This window comes from Danio rerio, chromosome 3 (genome assembly GCF_052040795.2).
Source record: "Danio rerio strain M-AB ecotype USA chromosome 3, GRCz13ab, whole genome shotgun sequence".
Lineage (NCBI taxonomy): Eukaryota > Metazoa > Chordata > Actinopteri > Cypriniformes > Danionidae > Danio > Danio rerio.
This window is the reverse complement of record NC_141023.1, coordinates 65554045-65577465: the sequence shown is the minus strand read 5'-3', so window position 1 is coordinate 65577465 and position 23421 is coordinate 65554045. Positions and strand designations below refer to the sequence as shown.

The 23421-nt window shown below is 32.5% G+C and overlaps 2 protein-coding genes across 2 annotated transcripts in view; one reads left to right on the top strand and one right to left on the bottom strand.

Annotated features, from left to right (window-relative positions):
- Window positions 1–5065, bottom strand: part of xylt2 (xylosyltransferase II) — a gene marked incomplete at its 3' end in the record, with an annotated part of 68566 nt that extends 63501 nt beyond the window's left edge. Inside the window, 1 exon segment of the mRNA NM_001130778.3 lies at window positions 4909–5065. Within this exon segment, the coding sequence (NP_001124250.2) occupies window positions 4909–5040 (132 nt within the window). The 5' untranslated portion in view covers window positions 5041–5065.
- A 2303-nt stretch (window positions 5066–7368) lies between these two features.
- si:ch73-364h19.1 overlaps window positions 7369–23421 on the top strand; it is a 29234-nt gene continuing 13181 nt past the window's right edge. Inside the window, exons 1-2 of the mRNA XM_087245461.1 lie at window positions 7369–7652; window positions 11655–11764. Coding sequence (XP_087101587.1) covers window positions 7577–7652; window positions 11655–11764 — 186 coding nt within the window. The 5' untranslated portion in view covers window positions 7369–7576. The remainder of the gene's footprint in view (window positions 7653–11654; window positions 11765–23421) is intronic.

The following is a 23421-nucleotide window of genomic DNA, read 5'->3' as shown; positions in this document are numbered from 1 at the left end:
ATGGTTGTCTGTGGATATGGATTTGGATATGGTTGTATGCAATGCAGATAAACAGCTGCATCTTCATTTGCGTCTTTTGAAAACAGCAAGAGCAGCAGTTCGTCTTTGCTGTGTCACTGTTTTGTCATGTTTCTGTGCTGCTGTGCATGCAAAAGTACTTAGTATGAGAATTATTTCATGCAAAACTTTTTTTTTTGCGTTTTATTTAGCCGCGCATAAATGTATGCCTATCTCTCATTCCGTGTTGTTCAAAAAGCTCAGTGTTGGTCCACAAACAAAAGTGAAACCTATGCTTATTGGTTGTGATATAGCGAGTTTGAACCAATCTGGGCATGGAGGAGGGACAATGCATCAATGTATCATGTCTGGTTTGTCCGGAGACACAGTGACGAGCGTTTCTTTATCAAATCAGCGTTGTTAAATTTTGATGACGTAACCGCACTGATTCCGGAGCCTCTGAAAGTCCGTTATGTTATGTGATACAGCACTGGAAAGCTGAGACTCTCTTCTTTATGCCAATCTTTGAATTGTATGAATCGGATCAGCGGATCAAAAGTTATTAAACATTTAAGAGCAATACTTATTTTTAGCCGTGGGCGGCTGTCTCGGTCTTTAAGGGTTAAAACCGTTGATATGCAATTGTTCATGGTATGATAATCGTGCACGTTCAAATCGTGGTAAACCGTCATACCGGTATATTGTTACAACCCTAGTTCCTACTATAAATGTCAACGGCTGCTTTTCCCCCCAACGTTCTTTAGAAAATCTTGTTTTGTGTTCAACAGAAGAAAGAAATTCTTAAACGTTTAAAACCACATGATGAGTGTGGGTAAACGATCCTTTTAAGAATGGTTTACTGAAAAGTCTAGTAAAAAAAACATCCTTCAGTTTTTTTGGTCAGCATTTTTCAGCATCAATGACTGTCTAGCATGCAAACTACAATGCTCAAATATGCCGTCTAGTTAGTTAACATGCTTTTAATAGCACTTCAGACTGGCCAAAAAGGTTTAGTACATACTAGAGTTTCAGACAGTGAACCACAAAAATCCTGTGCATGTAGGCAGCTTACCAGATATTCATTGTAGAAACCTAAAATGCAGTCTATTTGCGCAGCTATTTAGGTTTCAAGACTGCCATGCTCAAAAATGGCTTCTAACATTAGCCCTCGGTAGCAGACGCACAGCAAGTTGCCATCATTTTCAGACATCACAACCTAGTGAGCAATGCAGTGCTCAAACATGATGACTAGGTAGGATCCTTCATATGAGCCCCAGATTTTTTTATGCCATCATCAGGTTTATTTATTTACTAAAGTAATTATATATTTATTCAGTTTTTATATTCATTCCAGTAATGTTATAAGTTTATATCATTTAATTGCAATATAGTGGGTAAAGTATTTTTAGTCTATCTTTTAGTAGACATATTACATAAGACTAAGACTTGCTTTGTTTACCAAACGAGTGGATCTAATTGTATTTGCATTGTAGACCTTAAATAAAAGTTCATTTATTCATTGTCTTTTCAGCTTAGTCCCTTTTATAATCAGGGGTCACCACAGCGGAATGAACCGCCAACTTAATGCCCTTCCAAACACAACCCAATGCTGGGAAACACCCATACACTCTTGCATTCACACCCACACATACACTACAGCCAATTTAGCTTATTCAGTTCACATACAACGCATGCTGTATGGGTAAAATAGCGCATAGGTACAATAAAAATCTCAAAATCATTACAAACTTTTGCGCAGAAATAGCAACTAAATTAACAAATGTCCGGAGAGTCTATAAGGCCCTGGTTATGGGTAGGAGATTCAACAGATTCTCACAAAGAGGAACATTTGTAGGCAGCATGGTGTCATCCTGCCTAGGTAGGACACTTGTTGCAAGATCTAGAGACTGTAAGGGCCTAAAAGGCTACAGGTAAAAAGCTCAATAGATTCTCACAGACAATCGGTGTAGGCAGTCTTCACTATATAGGACACTTGTTACTGGCTCTAAAGACTGCAATGATCAAAAAACATTTTAAGGAGGGCCTAAAGAGCATCCCTAGAGTGTGTATGTGAAGCTTCAGTTTAAAACATCACACAAATAATGTTTTATAACTCTCTAAAACGGACCCTTTTAGGCTTTGATACAAATTGTGCCATTTTGGCGACTTAAAATTCGAGCTGCAAACGCCAGTGTGTCAGCATAGTGGCAGATTCCATAACAAGACTAATGTTACTTCTGTGAGACAAAGGGTCTCAGAAGAAGTCTATTGCTGTGTTCACACCAGACGCGGTACGTGTGGATAAATCCCACATTTCACACATAAATAGACATTTAAACATTTTGAGCTTCATTCACATCAAATCCGCTTCATTTGCATGTTAAATTCACTTCATTAAAGACGCGGATTCATGTCATGGGCGAGGCTTCTGTCTGCCTGGTCACTCTAGCTTTGTTGCTAAATGGCTAGCATGGATTTTATTGAGAAAGTAGCTTTGTTTATGTGCTTTGGGAAGGCTGAAAAACAGTGTAGATTCGTTCGGCGCCATGTTTGAATCCACTAGATCCTTTTAGAGGGGCACTAGCTCTGTGAATTCATCAACTCCTCTAGAAACTGTACCTGGATGATGATGGAGGCTTTCAGCGGAAGCTTCCGACTGAGCCAAACCCAATTTGATGAGCTGTTGTCTAGTGTCGGCAGAAAGATTTCCCCTCGGTACACCAACAACAGGCGCTACGTCATAATCACACAAGAGCAAGCTCCTGATTGGTTAACATAGCAAGGATGTCCGATAAAATACAGATCTCCCAACTTGAGCGATTCGTGCAAAACGCTCAACTCTCGCCGCTTCATTCTCGTGAAGCGGGTCATTTTCGCCACCTCATTCGCGTATATTACACCGTAGGATGTCTATTTGCGTCTTTGCATTGAATTAACATGTAAATCACTTGCGCTTGATGCTTCTTCTGCTGTGAACACAGCATAAGCACACTCCACATTTATAATCCTCTTAGTCATAGGCATTATCTTCGGTATGGTAACTACGGTACAGATCAGTACCCTTTTAGTCAAAGGGTACCTAAAAGCAAACCGTACCACTAGTGTACCTAGCACAAAAAAATAGGGTATTAAAAGGCGGAGCTAGACGTGGAGTTGAACACTATTGGTTTACAGAGATACGTCACTCGAAGAAGCGGGAGAATGAAAACAAAGGAAACGCCATTTTTAAAAACACAGCCGAAACATTACAAAGTAATATTATATACATATAATAACAATCAATGGTAGACCTGAGCTCAAATAAACCTTGTTGAAGTCTTGATGAACAACCACAAAGCCAAGAAGGACAAAACCTGCTGTGTCCTGTTGTTGTTTTACGAGCCCGTCTAAAAGTGCGAGCGGTTTCAATTTTTCCAGAGAGCTCACCACGCGTCTTTATTTAAAATAACAACTTTTGAGCTCATATTAATAACGTGTGTGATCATTGAAGTGCTCTGATATCCGATCCTTTCAGAAGCAAACAAACGCGAGAGTGAAGCTCGAAAAAACAAAGGAGTACCCGGAAAAAAAGCAGCAATTGATGCTTCTGGAACCTAAACCATGAACAAAGTGCCATGTGTTATAGATAAAGTTCTATTCTCATCACCTTTTTGGCTATTATGAACTCGGAATGACGGAAATACTTGCTAACAATAGGCTACACGTACTGCTGAAGATTAAAGACACATATGAGAGGCACTGACTAAATGTCTGCTGTGTGTAGCTTTTCCGTTATTGGTATCATATCGGAGACTATAAGGGTCTACATGTTCATATATGTTGCATTTATTTAATTATTTTATATAATCGCAGACGTTACAGTAGGCTATTTTACACTGTTATTGATCTGCAGTTATAATCAAATCATGTTGATAGAAAAGTTAGTAGGCTAATGAACATTTATACAGAAGTATTTATGTGTATAAAGCATCTGTTTTGTGAGAAGTGCTTCTCATATTTTATGTAAACAAACGTACGGCATTACTATGACATTTCCTTGAGTAAAAATGACGTCGACTGAAACTTTGTCGTACACCACGCCCACCAAAACCATTGATACCCTTTTGGCAGTGGAAACTCAAGCTTAATAACGGTGACCTGGACCGCACTGTACCTCTCAAAGGCCACAATCGCTGATGGCTGCTTCTCACTCAGGGCTTTCTATGCTAATGAGGCACAGATCGTCACTAGTGGGCGGGGCTTTCCCCCTCTGATGACACGTACAAAAGGGAGAATGTCATCACAGTGTTTCTGCAGACTGTTTTTATCAAGTCCGATTATAAAACAAAATTAAATTAACACATTTTTATTATTATAGGCTGGCTTTATATTTACACACTGCTATATCCCAACAACTGTGTTTAAACCCGTTATAAAAGCATAATAGTTCCCCTTTAAGTATGCGGTTAAAATAAACAGGATGCTCAATAAATTCTGACACATGGAGACCTTGTTTATATAAAAAAAGCAGTGTATATAGATAAATAGACATTGCATTAATACATGAAAAGGCGTTGAGACGATGATAACCAAAAATAAATGTTGCCTACGTAGGCAGCTCTCCAAGTTTTGATTCCCAGTCATAGAGTTGCTAGTCATTTAAAACCCGACGCCGGTCAAAACAAACAGCTTTAAATGGTCGCCAGCACAACAATTGAACACAACAACTGAAATACGCCTTATTTAACCATAACTTTGTTACACAGTACAATAAAAGTGTCAGATTAACAGCACACTCGGCGTCGTTACTACAGCTGTAATAGTCCAACTAATGAGACTGAGTGACTGACGGCTGTGGGTTAGCTTAGCATGCTATTCTAAACCCTCAGATCAAACGGCGGAACAGATTCACCCGCATAAAACATCACCCACCTCGGCCTCTCCCTCCTCAAGACTCCGCAGGCTCCATACCACCAGCCCCTGGACCAGCAAGATCGTTAAACCGGCCGCGATCACGAGTTTATACCGTCTGAGGAGCTTCTGTACACGGGTGCTCGCGACCATCTTTCCCCCGTGAATCATTCGCATATACCAGCGAGTCAGGCTAGCCGCGAGTGACACTTGGTGGGAGTCGACTCCTCAGTTCGGACTGACATCCGAACAACGCCCTTTGAGATAGCTTTGCCGTGTGTTGTTCACACCAAATGACTCTGATTCAACTGAATCGTGGAGAGCTGTTCAGAAAGGAACTGAACGCTTGCGTGAAAATATTGTAATACTAATTGGAGGACATTATATTTAAATTCACGACGATTGTGATTGTTGTCATTGTAGTAAGTTTTAAGAATGATTTTAATATAATTTTTATAAAATCTACAGATTCAATTTGATTTACATCATAAATCATCACATGATGCTTGTATCAGCAGAAAACAGTTCAAAACTCCTATCTAAAATTAACATACACGTCTAAAAATTGCATATTTGTGTTATTTTGATGAAATGCCCTTTGTGCTAAATGAAAACATTTGAATTAACGTCATCAGTAATTTACAGAACAAAAAAATATATGTTATCACACATCTATATTCATATTGATTTTAAGACAGCACAACACCAAATGTTATATATATATATATATATATATATATATATATATATATATATATATATATATATATATATATATATATATATATATATATATATATATATGCAGTTGAAGTTAATTATTAGCCCCCCTTTAAATTTTTTTTCTTTTTTAAATATTTCCGAAATGATGTTAAACAGAGCAAGCAAATTTTCACGATAGGTCTGATAATATTTTTTCTTCTGGAGAAAGTCTTATTTGTTTTATTTTGGACAGAATAAAAGCAGTTTTTAATTTTTTAAACACCATTTTAGGGACAAAATTATTAGTCCCTTGAAGCTATTCTTTTTTCGACTGTCTACAGAACAAACCATCATTATACAATAACTTGCCTATTTACCCTAACCTGCCTGGTTACCCTAATTAACCTAGTTAAGCCTTTAAATGTCACTTTAAGCTGTATAAAAGTGTCTATCTAGTCTAATATTATTCACTGTCATCATGGCGAAGATCAAATAAATCAGTTATTAGAGATGAGTTATTAAAACTATTATGTTTAGAAATGTGTTCAGAAAATCTTCTCTCCGTTAATCAGATATTGGGGTAAAAATTAACAAGGGGGCTAATAATTCAGGGGTGGGGGGGCTAATAATTCTGACTTCAACTGTATGTATGTATTTATATATGAAGGGTATCCGCTGGGTAAAACATGCTATAAGTTGGCAGTTCATTCCACTGTGGCAATCCCAGAATAATAAACGGACTAATCTGAAAAAATAAATGAATTAATAAACGATATTATATTTTATTATATTATATTATATTATATTATATTATATTATATTATATTATATTATATTATATTATATTATATATAATTTTCTTTCATACTTTCATAAATCATATGTATTGTGCATTAAACAGCTGGTTTGCAAACTACATGATTTATGAATATGAATAAAATCTGTTTTGCTCATTAATTCTTCATATATAGTATTAAAAAATCAACAAATGTATGAATAATAACTGCCTACAGTGTATCGCATTCCGCCACTGGGCGGCGCTCTTTATATGTGAAAGTCCTGCTGATCTCCAAGACAACCGTGAAATGTTTGAGGAATGTTTCTTTCTCCCTTTTTTGGAAACACAACATCTGATGAATACAACGAAATGATGCCAAAGTTTACAAATTGTGTAATAAATGTGGAAGACGCAACACAATGGTCTCACACTGGGTCCAGAAGAAGAATATATGTAACTTGTGTGTGTATGAGTACATATAAATAAATAAATAAATAAATAAATAAATAAATAAATAAATAAATAAATAAATAAATAAATAAATAAATAAATAAATAAATGTGTGAGGAATGTTCTAGTTTGTGTTAACGTTAAAACAAACATGTTCTATACAACTACTTTTATTTATATTATTATTATTATTATTATTATTATTATTATTATTATTATATAAGAACCAAACACATCCAATACTTATTTTTATTTAACATTCTCCTACATTTACAGTTACTTCACATTTATTTTTATCCAAACAAGCGACTGGGGATTTTTACAGGCGAGTATAAACCCACCAAATCATCAGCGTAGCGGTAAATAAATGCTATGTAACTCTAAGTTACTTTAAATCTATAAATCTTTTAACTCTGACGCCGAAATGAACGAATCCTACTAAGAGGAAGGCAGACCTCATGAATATTAATCAGCTCGCGCAACCGTCGCCTAGCAACCGTCCACTCACGACGCTTATTGTTATTTATAAGCCGACAACTCCTCGCCATAGTAGGTTTTCCCCAGTCTATTCACGGATGCCAACAAAGTGTCCCGGTGCTTCGTGAGGGTTGACCAAAGAGGATGTGAGTCGTGACAGACGTTCAGCTGCAGGTCTGGGACTCTCATCAGTTGTGAAATGAAGCTACACGACTTCTCTGAGGACTTTTCCTGAGGCATTTTGAGGAGAGAAAGGGGAGAAAAGTGTTTATTTTTGGGGAGATGTCCAGCACTGTGGCACCGACCGTCCCCTCCATGAGCTTCCCGGAGGACCAGCGCACTATCGTGGTGGGAGCCTGTGAGTAAAACAAAATCAGATGTTTATGGAAATAAATACCGCGTTTAAAGGGACAGTTCACCCACAATATAATTAACCGTTTAACAATTTCAATATAGAAAAAATAATAATAATAAAAAAAACATTATAAATCAATATATGTTTATAAAAGCAAAAAACAAGGTCTAAAACTGTTATCTAAAAATGAAACTGTCGTCTAAAAAAACGACGCTACACGACTCTTCTGAGGACTTTGGTTACTCTGGAGAAAAGTGTGTATTTTTAAAACTGTTGAAATCAAATGTTTATGAAAATAAGCATTTAAAGGGGCAGTTCACCAACAATATATTTAACATTTTACTTAAGTTTTTAGAAAGATTTTAATATTTAAAAAATAAACGTTACCGATTTTACATCATCCCATATTTGTATCAGCAGAAAACAAGGTCTAAAACTGTAAAATTAAAACTGTCGTCTAAAAAGCATCTAAAAACGACGCCACGAACAATTTCAGCATAATTAAAAAAAATTAAACCTTCCGATTATAAATCATCATATATTTGTAACAGCAAAAAACAAGATCTTAAACTGTTATCTAAAATGAAACTGTCGTCTAAAAAAACGACGCTACACGACTCTTCTGAGGACTTTGGTTACTCTGAAGAAAAGTGTGTATTTTTAAAACTGTTGAAATCAAATGTTTATGAAAATAAGCATTTAAAGGGGCAGTTCCCCAACAATATCTTTAACATTTTACTCAAGTTTTTACAAAGATTTCAATATTTAAAAAAATAAACGTTACCGATTATACATCATCACATTTGTGTCAGCAGAAAACAAGGTCTAAAACTGTAAAATTAAAACCGTCGTCTAAAAAAACATCTAAAAAACGATGCTACTAACAATTTCAGCATAATTAAAAAAAATTAAACCTTCCTATTATAAATCATCATATATTTGTAACAGCAAAAAACAAGGTCTTAAACTGTTATCTAAAATGAAACTGTCGTCTAAAAAACTACGTTACACGACTCTTCTGAGGACTTTGGTCACTCTGGAGAAAAGTGTGTATTTTTGAAACAGTTGAAATCAGTTGTTTATAAAAATAAATACTGCATTTAAAGGGGCAGTTCACCCACAATATAATTAACATTTTAACATTTAAACGTTATCGATTATACATCATCACATATTTGTATCAGCAGAAAACAAGGTCTTAAACTGTCAAATTAAAACTGTCGTCTAAAAAATGTCTAACGTAAAAAAATGAAGGTACACGACTCTTCTGAGGACTTTAGTCGCTCTGGAGAAAAATATGCTTTATTGAAACTGTGGAAATCAGATGTTTATGAAAATAAATAGCATATTTAAAGGGACAGTTCCCTCACAATATAACAACCCGTTTAACGAATTCAATATTTAAAGAATAAACGTTACCAATTATAAACCATCACATATTTGTATCAGCAAAAAACAAGGTCTAAACTGTTGTCTAAAATTGAAACTATCGTCTAAAAAACGACACTACGAATGATTTTAATATAATAAAAAAAAATTTAACGCTTCCAATTTTAAATCATCACATATTTATATCAGCAAAAAGAATGGTCTAAAACTGTAAAATAAAAACTATCGTCTAAAAAACGTCTAACGTAAAAAAATGAAAGTACACGACTCTTCTGAGGACTTTAGTCGCTCTGGAGAAAAATATGCTTTATTGAAACTGTGGAAATCAGATGTTTATGAAAATAAATACAGTATTTAAAGGGACAGTTCCCTCACAATATAATAAACCGTTTAACGAATTCAATATTTAAAGAATAAACGTTACCGATTATAAACCATCACATATTTGTATCAGCAAAAAACAAGGTCTAAACTGTTGTCTAAAATTGAAACTATCGTCTAAAAAATGACACTACGAACGATTTTAATATAATAAAAAAAATTTAACGCTATCAATTTTAAATCATCACATATTTATATCAGCAAAAAGCACGGTCTAAAACTGTAAAATAAAAACTGTTGTCTAAAAAACAATGCTATGAACGATTTTAATATAAATGTAAAAAAAAAAAGTTCACTCACAATATAATAAACCGTTTAACGAATTCAATATTTAAAGAATAAACGTTACCGATTATAAACCATCACATATTTTTATCAGCAAAAAACAAGGTCTAAACTGTTGTCTAAAATTGAAACTATCGTCTAAAAAAACGACACTACGAACGATTTTAATATAATAAAAAAAAAATGTAACGCTACCATTTTTAAATCATCACATATTTATATCAGCAAAAAGCACGGTCTAAAACTGTAAAATAAAAACTGTTGTCTAAAAAACGATGCTATGAACGATTTTAATATAAATGTAAAAAAAAAAAGTTCACTCACAATATGATTAACCGTTTAACGATTTCAATATTTAAAAAATAAATGTTACCGATTTTAAATCATTACATATTTGTATCAGCAGTGGGTAGCATATTCGCCTCACAGCAAGAAGGTCTCTGGTTTAAGCCTCGGCTGGGTCAGTTGGCATTTCTGTGTGGAGGTTGCAAAACATATGCTGGATAAGTTGGCGGTTCATTCCGCTGTGGCGAACCCTGATGAATAAAGGGACTAAGCTGAAGGAAAATGAATGAATATATTTATATAACAAATAAATATGATTCCTCTGCTTCTCTGAGTTGGTTGACCCAGATCTTGAATTAATGTACAGTGAGGCGAGTACATTATAAGTAACTTTTTTTTCTGCTGAAGACGTAATTTAATTACAGTAGCTAGTTACTTTGTAACTAATAACACCCAATCCTGTTTAATTCATACTATCATGGAGCACATGGAATCGTACTTAACATTTGGACCTAATTTAATTGATTTGCCCTATATAGGCCTATGAGTCCAAGACCAGATGTCCACATCAAATTTAAAAAAAGTGATTTCATATGCATGGAAAGCACATTAAATGCATGTAAAATAAATGTATGAGCAATTACATACAAATGTCAACCTTGCCATGAAAAAAATGCAGTTTCTGCCAAAATATCGAAACTGTTTTCGGCGTTTTTTGCGTAAGCAAGTATTTTACAGTGCTTAAAAATAAAATGTTATTATTTTCAAACTATTAAATTTGATTTACCAAAATGACACACGTGCCAATTTCACATTCGTCACATCCATAACGAAGATTTTACCTCATAAATGCAAAAAATGTCAAATATATAAAATCAGTTGTTTTTGTTTGATAGTGAGCCGACTCTTATCTTTTTGATGAGCATTGCTTCTTTTGGATTCTGCAGTTTAATTCGCAGAGTTACTACAAAGTATGTTGTATACTGTAAACTTGCAGACTTTTTTGCAGTCATATCCATAGCACATGCTCATTTCCCTCATTTAATAAATGTTTACAGATTGATATATTTCTGCTCCCATGGTTGGTTGTTTTCAAAAATATAAACAGATGTTATAATATTACCATTTACTTTCTCTGTAAAAATATATTTAGAATTTTACTGCAAATGTCACATTCATAACGCTGGAATTTCTCGTATGTAAAACGTCTTTATTGTTAAAATATTAATGAGATTCATTCATTATCCCTTATTTATCAGGGGTCCCCACAGTGGAATAAACCACCAACTATTCCAGCATATGTTTTACGCAGCAGATGCCCTTCCGGCTGCAACCCAGTACTGGGAAACACCCATACACTCTCACATTCACACACACACACTCAAAACACTATGGCCAATTTAGTTCATGAATTCCCCTATAGTGCATGTGTTTGGACTGTGGGGGGAAACCGGAGCACCCGGAGGAACCGGGAGAACATGCAAACTCCACACAGAAATGCCAACTGGCCCAGCCGGGATTCAAACTAGCGACCTTCTTGCTGTGATGCGACAGTTCTAACCCCATCTATGAGATTTTCAATCATTTCAATGCATGACTGGCAGATTTAAAAAAAAATAATAAGTTCAAGTGTTTTGAGAACCAGTGGTGTTGTGTTTTTTCCAGTCTGTTGTCTGGTGTTTTTCTTCATGATCGTGGTGCTGCTGCTGATCCTCTACCGAAAGGTTCCTCTCTGCTGCAAAATGAGGGTTTATCGGGAATCTCGTACTGACATGGTAAGAAGTTTCAGGTGAATTTTCACATATTTTGCTTTCATTTTTTCCATGGAAAATGTATTTGCGCCTCATTTGTGCATCTATTGATATGCTGGGCTGTAAAGGAGGGACATTAGTGCATTGTTTGTTATTTAAAGAGCGCTAAAAGGTCCTAAATGTGCATACATGTTGCTTATTACACACACAGGGATGCACAGCAGCACTGAAATATTTTTAAATATAAATTATTTAATATTATTATTATTATTATTATTATTATTATTATTATTATTCCTATATATTTGTATATCTGCAAGTTACAAAAAACTACAAATATTTTGACATATAGGCTATAGAGTATTATACAATTATATTTATTATATTATATTTATAACATAATATAATATTTATTATCTGCAAGTTTAGCTTTTACAAAACCTTTTTAATATTTTGAATAATTGTACTAAAATGTGTATAATTTTATAATAATGTTATTTTTATAATAATATTATAATTCTATAATAATATATTGTATTATATGCAAGTTTAGTTAAATGAATATATTTTTGTTATTTTAAATATTTATTTAATAATGTTTTAATAATGTAATGTATTAATATTTTAATAATGTAATATACACTATATTTATTAAATTTGTTTATTTTTACAATGGTGAAGAAAAGTTTAGATTTTATTTACTTTATAATATGCAAGTTTAGTTATTACAAAACACTTTTAGGCACACTAAATTTCTAGAAAAAGAGTTACATCTGACTGTAACTTTACTAAAGCACATATTATATTTTATTATATTATATTATATTATATTATATTATATTATATTATATTATATTATATTATATTATATTATATTATATTATATTATGTTACATTATGTTACATTATGTTACATTATATCATATTTAATTATATTATATTAAATTATAATATATTATATTATATTATATTATATTATATTATATTATATTATATTATATTATATTATATTATATCATTATATTATATTATATTATATTATATCATATTTAATTATATTATATTATATTATGTTACATTATGTTACATTATGTTACATTATATCATATTTAATTATATTATATTATATTATATTAAATTATATTATATTATATTATATTATATTATATTATATGTAATTATATTATATTATATTATATTATATCATATTATATTATATTATATTATATTATATTATATTATATTATATTATATTATATTATATGTAATTATATTATATTATATTATATGTAATTATATTATATTATATTATATGTAATTATATTATTGTTAATTATATTATATTATATTATTGTTAATTATATTATATTTATTTTATTTTATTAATATTTTTACTTTCTGCATTTTCACATGAGTGGAGAAAAAGGTTCAAGTATAGTTAAAGAGTTACCCATCTGACCTAGTTTGATAACCCTGCGAATGAAGAGCGTCCCTGGATGTTTTTATTTCTGCACGTTTGGTACACTGACACACAAACAGAGATTACTCATTATCTTCCTCCTTAACTGCGCTCAGTCTCAGAGAGCTTCATTGTGTACTTTACCGAACGCTCTGACTCGACTTGTACATTGTGAACGTCAGCTGCAATGATGAGCAAAATAAACCAAGAACAGTAACATAAGCAAAAAAACATAACATTCTGTCAGCTTTAAGAAGAGAAAAGTTGATGTGAGTCAGATGTTTGAAGCATCTAAACATGCTGTATAAGAGGATCAAACTGTGACACTCACACAAAAGTTACGCAGTAATCGGTGAGTAAACTGAGTGAAACTTAACCCGGTGTACTTTTAAAAGAGTGTTTATTATGGAAAAATATACACTACCTGACACAACTCTTGTCCACTATCCAAGTTTCAGGAGGAACAAATAATATCTTGACTTCTAGTTGATTATTTGGTATCAGAAGTGGCTTATATCAAAGGCAAAGACCTCTAGATTACACTTATTTGATCACAATAAAATATGATCATGCCTTGATTCTTAATGCTTTAATTAAGACAGTAAGGTCTGACTTTGCTGAGACAAAAGTGTCCTTAACTACTATGTACTTAAATCAAAAAATAAATACAATGTACTTCCTGCGTTCATAATGTATTTGAGAATACTTGTGGTGCTTTTGAGTTGGGAGGGAGGTTGGGTTATAGACAGGTTTGGTGGCATGGGTAGGTTTAAGGGTGGGTTAAGGTGTAAGGGATGGTCAACAGTGTATTTACAAATGTAATTACAAAAGTTAATTACAGATGTAATTACATACATGTATTTAATCAAGCATAAGTACACAATAAATACATGTATTTACACAATAAGTACATTGTAACAAACTATTAATTCCTGTGTAAGTACATATTAAGGCCACTTAATATAAAGTGGGACCAAAAGTCTTGTATTCAATGTTATGTGTTCAGACAATAAAATGACGTTTAAATAAATTAACTGACTGACTAAATGAACAATAAATGAATATGAATATATTATATTATATTATATTATATTATATTATATTATATTATATTATATTATATTATATTATATTATATTATATTATATTATATTATATTTAATTATATTATATTATATTATATTATATTATATTTTATAATATTATATTATATTATATTATATTATATTATATTATATTATATTATATTATATTATATTATATTTAATTATATTATATTATATTATATTATATTATATTATATTTAATTATATTATATTATATTATATTATATTATATTATATTATAATATATTGTATTATATTTAATTATATTAAATTATATTATATTGTATTATATTATATTATATTATATAACATTTTATTTTATATTATATTACATTTTATTTAATTATATTACATTATATTATATAATATTATATTGTATTATATTTAATTATATTATATTTAATTATATTTGATTATATTATATTTAATTATATTATATTTAATTATATTTAATTATATTATATTATATTATATTATTTTATATTATATTATATTATATTATATTGTATTATATTATATTATATTATATTATATTATATTATATTATATTATATTATATTATATGATATTATATTATATTATATTATATTAATAAATGAACAATTATTGTAGTTTAAATTAATATTAAAGGCATTTAACTGATGTTTAAAGCGCTTTTCTTACTACTTTGTCATCTGAAACGTACAAAAAAACGCACTCTGAGTAACGTATTTCAGATTCGCACAAATGTAAACATCGCCCTCTAGTAGATTTGTCATCTGAAACGTACAAAAAACCCACCCTAAGTAATGTATTTCAGATTCACACAAATGTAAACAGCGCCCTCTAGTGGATTTGTCATCTGAAACGTACAACAAAACGCACCCTGAGTAACGTATTTCAGATTCGCACAAATGTTGACTACACCCTCTAGTGGATTTGTCATCTGAAACGTACAAAAAAACGCACCCTGAGTAACGTATTTCAGACTTGCACAAATGTAGACATCGCCCTCTAGTGGATTTGTAATCTGAAACGTACAACAAAATGCACCCTAAGTAACGTATTTCAGATTCGCACAAATGTAGACAGCGCCCTCTAGTAGATTTGTCATCTGAAACGTACAAAAAACCCACCCTAAGTAATGTATTTTAGATTCACACAAATGTCGACAACACCCTCTAGTAGATTTGTCATCTGAAACGTGCAACAAAACGTACCCGGAGCAATGTATTGCAGGTTTCACAAAAAATGGCACGCATTTACAATGAGCCTGGGTTCAGTCGGTGGGTTCAAAGTTTATCTTGTGATAAAGCAAAGCTCTCACACTTAGCCTAGAGTCAAACCTCAGCATCGTTTCCTTTTCCTGTTCACTTTCCACCCGGAGAGATCTTTAACCTTATCTGAGAAACACAGGGAAGCTGCCTCCACATGTGTACTCCCACCAAGAGGAAATGCAAAAACACATCTGCTGAAGATAGACACGGAGTGCAGGCTAAATGAGAGGTCTGCGATACAATGACCGTTGCAGTCACGTTTTATTTCTATAGCGCTTAATACAGTGTGGATTGTGTCAAAGTGGCATATGAATCTGTCTTGTGTTTTGTTTAACAGGTTAGCTGACAATATTCAGCCCATTCACCTATCAGACATGTTTCTGAGCACGTTACAATTTCTCCAGATTTACTTTTACTACTTAACTTCACCCCCAAAAAAAATCTAAATGTCCTGCTTTATCACTTTACATTTAAACAGTTTCACGACTGCACCGTGTTTTCTGTTTATTTGCAGGTGTGAATTGCATTATGGGATGTTGATGTCTGCTCTGTCCACTTTTGATGTTAAATAATCAACTCTACATTTTAACAAAGTGACTTTGAGTGACATTTTAGTACTTTGAATTAATATAAGAAATAATATCTAGATAGGATCAATCTGTGACACACACACAAAAGTTACGCAGGCATCAGTGAGTAAACTGAGTGAAACTTAACCCGGTGTACTTTTAAAAGAGTGTTTATTATGGAAAAATATACACTACCTGACACAACTCTTGTCCAATATCCAAGTTTCAGGAGGAACAAATAATATCTTGACTTCTAGTTGATTATTTGGTATCAGAAGTGGTTTATATGAAAGGCAAAGACCTCTAGATTACACTTATTTGATCACAATAAAATATGATCATGCCTTGATTCTTAATGTTTTAATTAGGACAGTAAGGTCTGACTTTGCTGAGACAAAAGTCTTGTATTCAATGTTATGTGTTCAGACAATAAAATGACGTTTAAATAAATTAACTGACTGACTAAATTAACAATAAATGAACATTATATTATATAATATTATATTATATTATATTATATTATAATATATTATATAATATTATATTATATTATATTATATTATATTATATTATATTATATTATATTATATTATATTATATTATTTTATTTTATATTATATTGTATTATATTTAATTATATTTAATTATATTATATTTTATTATATTATATTTTATTATATTATATTTAATTATATTTAATTATATAATATTATATTATATTATATTATATTATATTATATTATATTATATTATATTATATTATATTATATTATATTATATCATATTATATTATATTATATTATATTATATTTAATTATATTATATTTTAATATATTATATTTAGAATTATATTATGTTATATTATATTATATTATATTATATTAAATTATATTATATTTAATTATATTTAATTGTATTATATTATATTATATTATATTATATTTAATAATATTATATTATATTATATTATATTATATTATATTGTATTATATTATATTATATTATATTTATTTATATTTAATTATATTATATTTTATTATATTATATTATATTGTATTATATTATATTATATTATATTATATTTATTTATATTTAATTATATTATATTTAATTATATTATATTATATTATATTATATTTAATTATATTATATTATATTATATTATATTATATTTAATTATATTTAATTGTATTATATTATATTATATTATATTATATTATATTATATTATATTATATTATATTATATTATATTATATTATATTATATTTAATAATATTTTATTATATTATATTATATTTAATTATATTTAATTGTATTATATTATATTATATTATATTTAATAATATTATATAATATTATATTGTATTATATTATATTATACTATATTATATTATATTATATTATATTATATTATATTGTATTATATTGTATTATATTATATTATATTTATTTATATTTAATTATATTATATTATATTATATTATATTATATTATGTTATATTATATTATATTATATTATATTATATTATATTATATTAATAAATGAACATTTATTGTAGTTTAAATTAATATTAAAGGCATTTAACTGACGTTTAAAGCGCTTTTTTTACTACTTAATGTACTGACAGGTGTTTATGGTAAAATAAATATACATAAAAGTTGATTTCATTGTAACTTCTTTTAAACTTTGAGGTTTCAGTTTGGTCTAGTTGACAGATTTCAATTTGAAAATGTAAACATAATAAATGATAAAAAATTTAAAGCATGACGAATTCACTTTAAAGAATTAAATGGCCATCGAATTGTCACCGTTTCTGCCCTCCAAAAATAATTAACTGGCAAGAAATGTGATATGCTTTTGATAATATGATAGTAATGATAGGATTTTAAAAATAGAAATAACAGACATGAGGAAATCGTGTTAATTATAGATTATAAATATAAATATCATTTCAGTTTTATCGCCCAGCCCTAGCTGAAAATATATTACTGAATTGGGTTAAAGGTGGAGTGTGATTATATGACGATTCTTCAAGTGCTTATCATAACATATTGTTTTCCCATTTCTAATGACTTTGTTATTGTTCAACCCATTCCAAAATGCATGTGTGAGTGCGGCCCAAGTAGGTTTTCTGATACAAATCACATCTGCACACTTCAGCAACACAAACAGAGCGCTGGTCGTTTATTCATTCATTTATTATCCTTTGACTTAGTCCCTTTATTCATCAGTGAAATGAACCGCCAACTGTTCCAGCTCTTGATTTATGCAGTGGATGCCCTTTTAGCTGCAACCCAGTACTGGGAAACACCTATACACTCTCGTTCTCATTCTATGGAAAACCCATGCCAACACTGGGAGAACATGCAAAGTCCACACAGAAATGCCAACTGACTCGAACCAGCAAACTTCTTGCTGTGAGGCGACAGAGCTAACCACTGAGCCAGCGTGCCACTGTAAAGGTGTTTACCAGTCATGCAAAGTGAGAGTAATGAGCTGAGATCTGTTGATCAAGCTGTGCTGATTGGTTTAAGTTGTTTGCATGACCACACGCATTGTTGGCTTTACTCGGCGTAATCACTTTAAGAATGTGCATGTAAATGCATTCGCTGAGGCGTGACGTCAATGAGCAATCCTGTCCTGAATGATGCTTCTTTAGCCGCTCCTGAAATACCCAAACGCAGCGATGTTTTGGCTTTTAACAAGAAACAGCCTCCACCTTTTTTACTTGTTGAAGAAAAAATGCATTCGAAGTTTCGTGAAATTGAATCCAAATTTTATCCAAGTGATGTTAGACAGGGCGACGCAGTGGGCTGCACATTTGTCTCACAACAAGAAGGTCGCTGGGTCGCTGGGTCGCTGGTTCGATCCTCGGCTCAGTTCTGTGTGGAGTTTGCATGTTCTCCCTGCGTTCGCGTGGGTTTCCTCCGGGTGCTCCGGTTTCCCTCACAGTCCAAAGACATGTGGTACAGGTGAACTGGGTAGGCTAAATTGTACGTAGTGTATGAGTGTGTGTGTGGATGTTTCCCAGAGATGGGTTGCGGCTGGAAGGGCATCCGCTGCGTAAAAACTTGCTGGATGAGTTGGCGGTTCATTCCGCTGTGGCGACCCCGAATTAATAAAGGGACTAAGCCGACAAGAGAATGAATGAATGTTAGACAGAGCAAGCACATTTTCTACAGCATTCATTCATTTTCCGTCAGCTTAGTCTCTATTTCAGAGGTCGTCACAGTGGAATGAACCATTCCAGCATTTTGCACAGCGGATACTTATCCAGCTGAAACCCAGTACTGGAAAACACCCATACACACTCATTCACACACATACAGACATCCCAAGTAGAGACTTCGGGATGCCCGCATATCAGTTGCGCAGCAGACGGGCCAGTCGTCGCAATTTGAAAATCCGGCAACCGCAATGATCAAACCCCTGGGAACAGCTGTGGTCGGAACCAAAGTTCACAGGACTGTGTTTACTGAACTCCTCTAAAGTGGACTACTTCACACTGATTACTTGCCGCCGAACCGCGTCATAGCTCATTACCATAAAGTTGACTTGATTTCAACTCTCCTCGACACCCACACCGGAGAAGATGCGCCGCGCTGCTCCTCGCCGCCGGTTCTCATTGAAAATGAATGACTTCCGGTTACTTTGACGCTCTCGACGCTTGTTTGTGATCACTCCTCAGTTTGTGAACGCTACCCTGCGTCGACGCCTCACCCCGCCCCTCTTTCCCGCTCCTTAGTTAGTGATCTCTCCTCAGTTTGTGAAGGCTTCCCCGCGTTGTCACTCCACCCCGCCCCCCTTCCCCGCTCCTCAATTTGTAAACGCTTCCTCGCTCCACCGACTCCCCCCGTCCCCTCAGTTTGTGATTGCTCCACCCCCCCCCCCCCCCTTCATCAGGTCAGTGATCCCTGCAGGGGGGCCCCTGCATTTTGCGCTACGCCACTGCCGCAAATGAAGGATAATCTCCCGGAAGTCACTCGTCTGGTCCTTAAATATGTCGCACACCCCTCTGCACAACATCCCTCCCAGCTCTTCAGGTACGTTGCGCGCATACGCCCCCATACAGATACATCCAACCCAAGCTCATTCTGAAAACGGACGTTTCTGGAGAGCGCGATTTATGAAGCCTGACATACGTATGGCTGCATTTCGTTTTTTAAGCGAACGATACGGGGCTGTATAACGATGTTTCTCTTCGTGCTCGCCGGCTGACCGCTTACCTCCATGTCGAGGGCTTTCCCGCTGCAACCAGTTTGTCCAGTTAGCTCGTCGTGTACGTCGGTGGAGTTGAGATGCAGAGAGGAGCTGAAGATGACGACGACCAGGTTCGAGTCAGGGGAAGAGCGGTTCCAGAAGTCAAGTAAGACTAAAACAGAATACCAAAAATAAAGTGAACGAGTTCATAACAGGGTGAGAATGTGGTGAAATCTAAAAACGTGGTATAAAACAGACGAGGGCTTTTCTTTTTCTGGACGGCTTTTGTAAATCGTTGCTTAGGTTAAGGGAAGTAAGTGGGCGGGTGGGTCAATCAGTATAACTGGTTGGGTTTGGGGAAGGAGGAGGAGGTCGGGAGGGCGGATAATGGATTGGCCGGTCGCCCAGTCAATCATTTAGTCAGTCAGACAGACAGTCACTCGACAGCAGCCTCTGGTGGGTTGACGCGAGTGCAGCGCGGGTGCAAATAGCAATCATAAGAGACATTTGAGATGCGAAAAAGCGCACACAATGGCCTCTCGCAGATTCGCGAAAATAAAAATTGAACAACTAGGTAACTCCCGGGACGTATTTCGCGGTCTCCAGAAATGTCCACGGGACTACGTTTTCAGAAATTTTGAAGTTAACTCAACATTGCATATTTTGCAGCCCTAATCTTTACTGTAAGTATAAGCAGTAATTTTCACAAATAAACTTTAGAACACAGCAACATGACTATCCTACACTAAGATACAGTTCATATTACAGTTAAACACTGTGTAATTCACACACATCTTCAACTGTGATGACTGAAATGAAGCAGATTTAATTTACTAGAACTTCATCTATAGTCAAAATGATTCGCCCTCTTGTGATTTTTTTTCACAAGGAATTTTTCACAGTGTTTCCTGTAATATTTTTTTCTTCTGGAGAAAGTCTTATTTGTTTTATTTCGGCTAGAATAAAAGCAGTTTTTAATTTCTGAAACCTATTGAAGGGTCAATATGATTATCCCCCTTAAGCAATAATAGTTTAAATTGTCTCCAGAACAAACCACTGTTGTACAATGACTTGCCTAATTACCCTAAATTTACCCTAATTACCATAGTTAAGCCTTTAAATGTCACTTCAAGCTGAATGCTAGTGTTTTGAAGAATATCTAGTCTAATATTATATGCTGTCATCATGACTAAGATAAAAAATTAATCAGTGTTTAAAGCTATTATGTTTAGATATGTGTTAAGTAAAACTCCTTTAAGCAACACTTCAAGAAAGCATTCTTAAAAGCATCTGATCTCTAGATGCATTGTTTTGGTGGGGGGTCAGAGTAAGTAACTAAAAAAACCAAAGGTTTTCCTTCAGGTCAGGCGCTGAAAAAGGCTCACCGTCCTCCCCCGACTTCACTGATTTTACACGCTTCACACTGAATCGCGGGAGCGCACAAAAGGACGTCTTTCTTTCAGGACGGGGCGACGGCGATGAGGGAAGGAAACCTCTGACCCCTCATTTACTGAACGTGTCTCTCAGGGGCCCGAATGGGACGGGTGATGGGAAAGGTCAGAATACGTCACCGTGAGGGATGTCAGAGCTGTCAGGAGGCGTCCCGCTGCTCTACGCTGATTAGCCATAGGTTTATCAAGGGATGACATATTCTTACTAGATTTCTTATTGTCTAACAATATTAGAAATTTAAGTCAGTTCAAGTTTGTTCGCAATAATTATTGTTTTCCAAGCAGCTTTGCAAAAGGTGCACATCATTGCATTACAATCAATTTAGGGAAAAATAAAGTTATTAGTTGTTTCTGCACAGAATTGTGTAAATCTGTGGATTTATGCGAAATGATTTTGGCAGTATCCTAACTAAAAACTTAATATGTGAAATAAAAGTAATACCTTTTAAACTTTTATTTAATGTTTACAATGCAAATCCGATTAGATAATAATAATAATAATAATAATAATAATAATAATTATTATTATTATTATTATTATTATTGTTATTATTGTTGTTGTTATTATTATTATTATTATTATTATTATTATTATTATTATTATTATTATTATTATTGTTGTTGTTGTTGTTATTAATATTATTATTATAATTATTATTATTATTTTTGTTGTTGTTAATATTATTATTATTATTATTATAATTATTATTATTAATAATATTATTATTATTATTATTATTATTATTATTATTATTATTATTAATAATATTATTATTATTAGTGTTATTATTAATATTATTAATATTATTATTTATTTGTTTATTTATTTATTTATTTATTTTTATATATAGCGCCTTTCCAGAGCTCAAGGACACTTTACAAGGAATGCAACAAAAAGATAAACAAACATACATGAAGTCAAATATAACAAACTGGAATTACACAAACAAGACCTAAGAGACATATGAGCTAAGTCGAGGTGGATCAGATAAAGTAGTCAGTATTCTCTAAGATTACACCTACATTTTTTACAGAAGTAGATGTTTTAATGTGCGAGCCAGCGATGTCACAGGAGAAACTGGTGGAAATATTGGAACCAGAAGTAATACCACCAATAGATACACCTGTTTGGTAAACAAAGCAAGTCTCTCATATAATATCTCCACTAAAAGACAGAAAATATTACTGTACAAACTGTATTGTAAATAAATCAAATTATCTTTTCATATTAGTCAATAATAATACTGTAATTCATTAAAAAAAACTGAATAAATATAGATTTACACAAACTTACAATAAGTAAATAAATAGACTCGATGTGCTATGAATCTGCGGATTTCTGTGCGCACAGATACAGTGTATGCCTAATTATTAATTAACATAACTATATTATTTACTAATAACTTGAACTAATTAACTAGTAACTAATAGCGTTTAACAGTTAAAGTTATATATATTAAAGTTATATATATATTAACATAGTTAACCTGCAGGTATATAGTACATGGTTTCCGCTACATTCATTCTTCCATGGCGGGGCGACATTGCAGCTACATTACAGCTTTCCATTCAAAACATTGAGTCGTGTGTTTTAATAGCGGGTGATAATCGCACTAAAACGTATTAAAAGGTAAATGA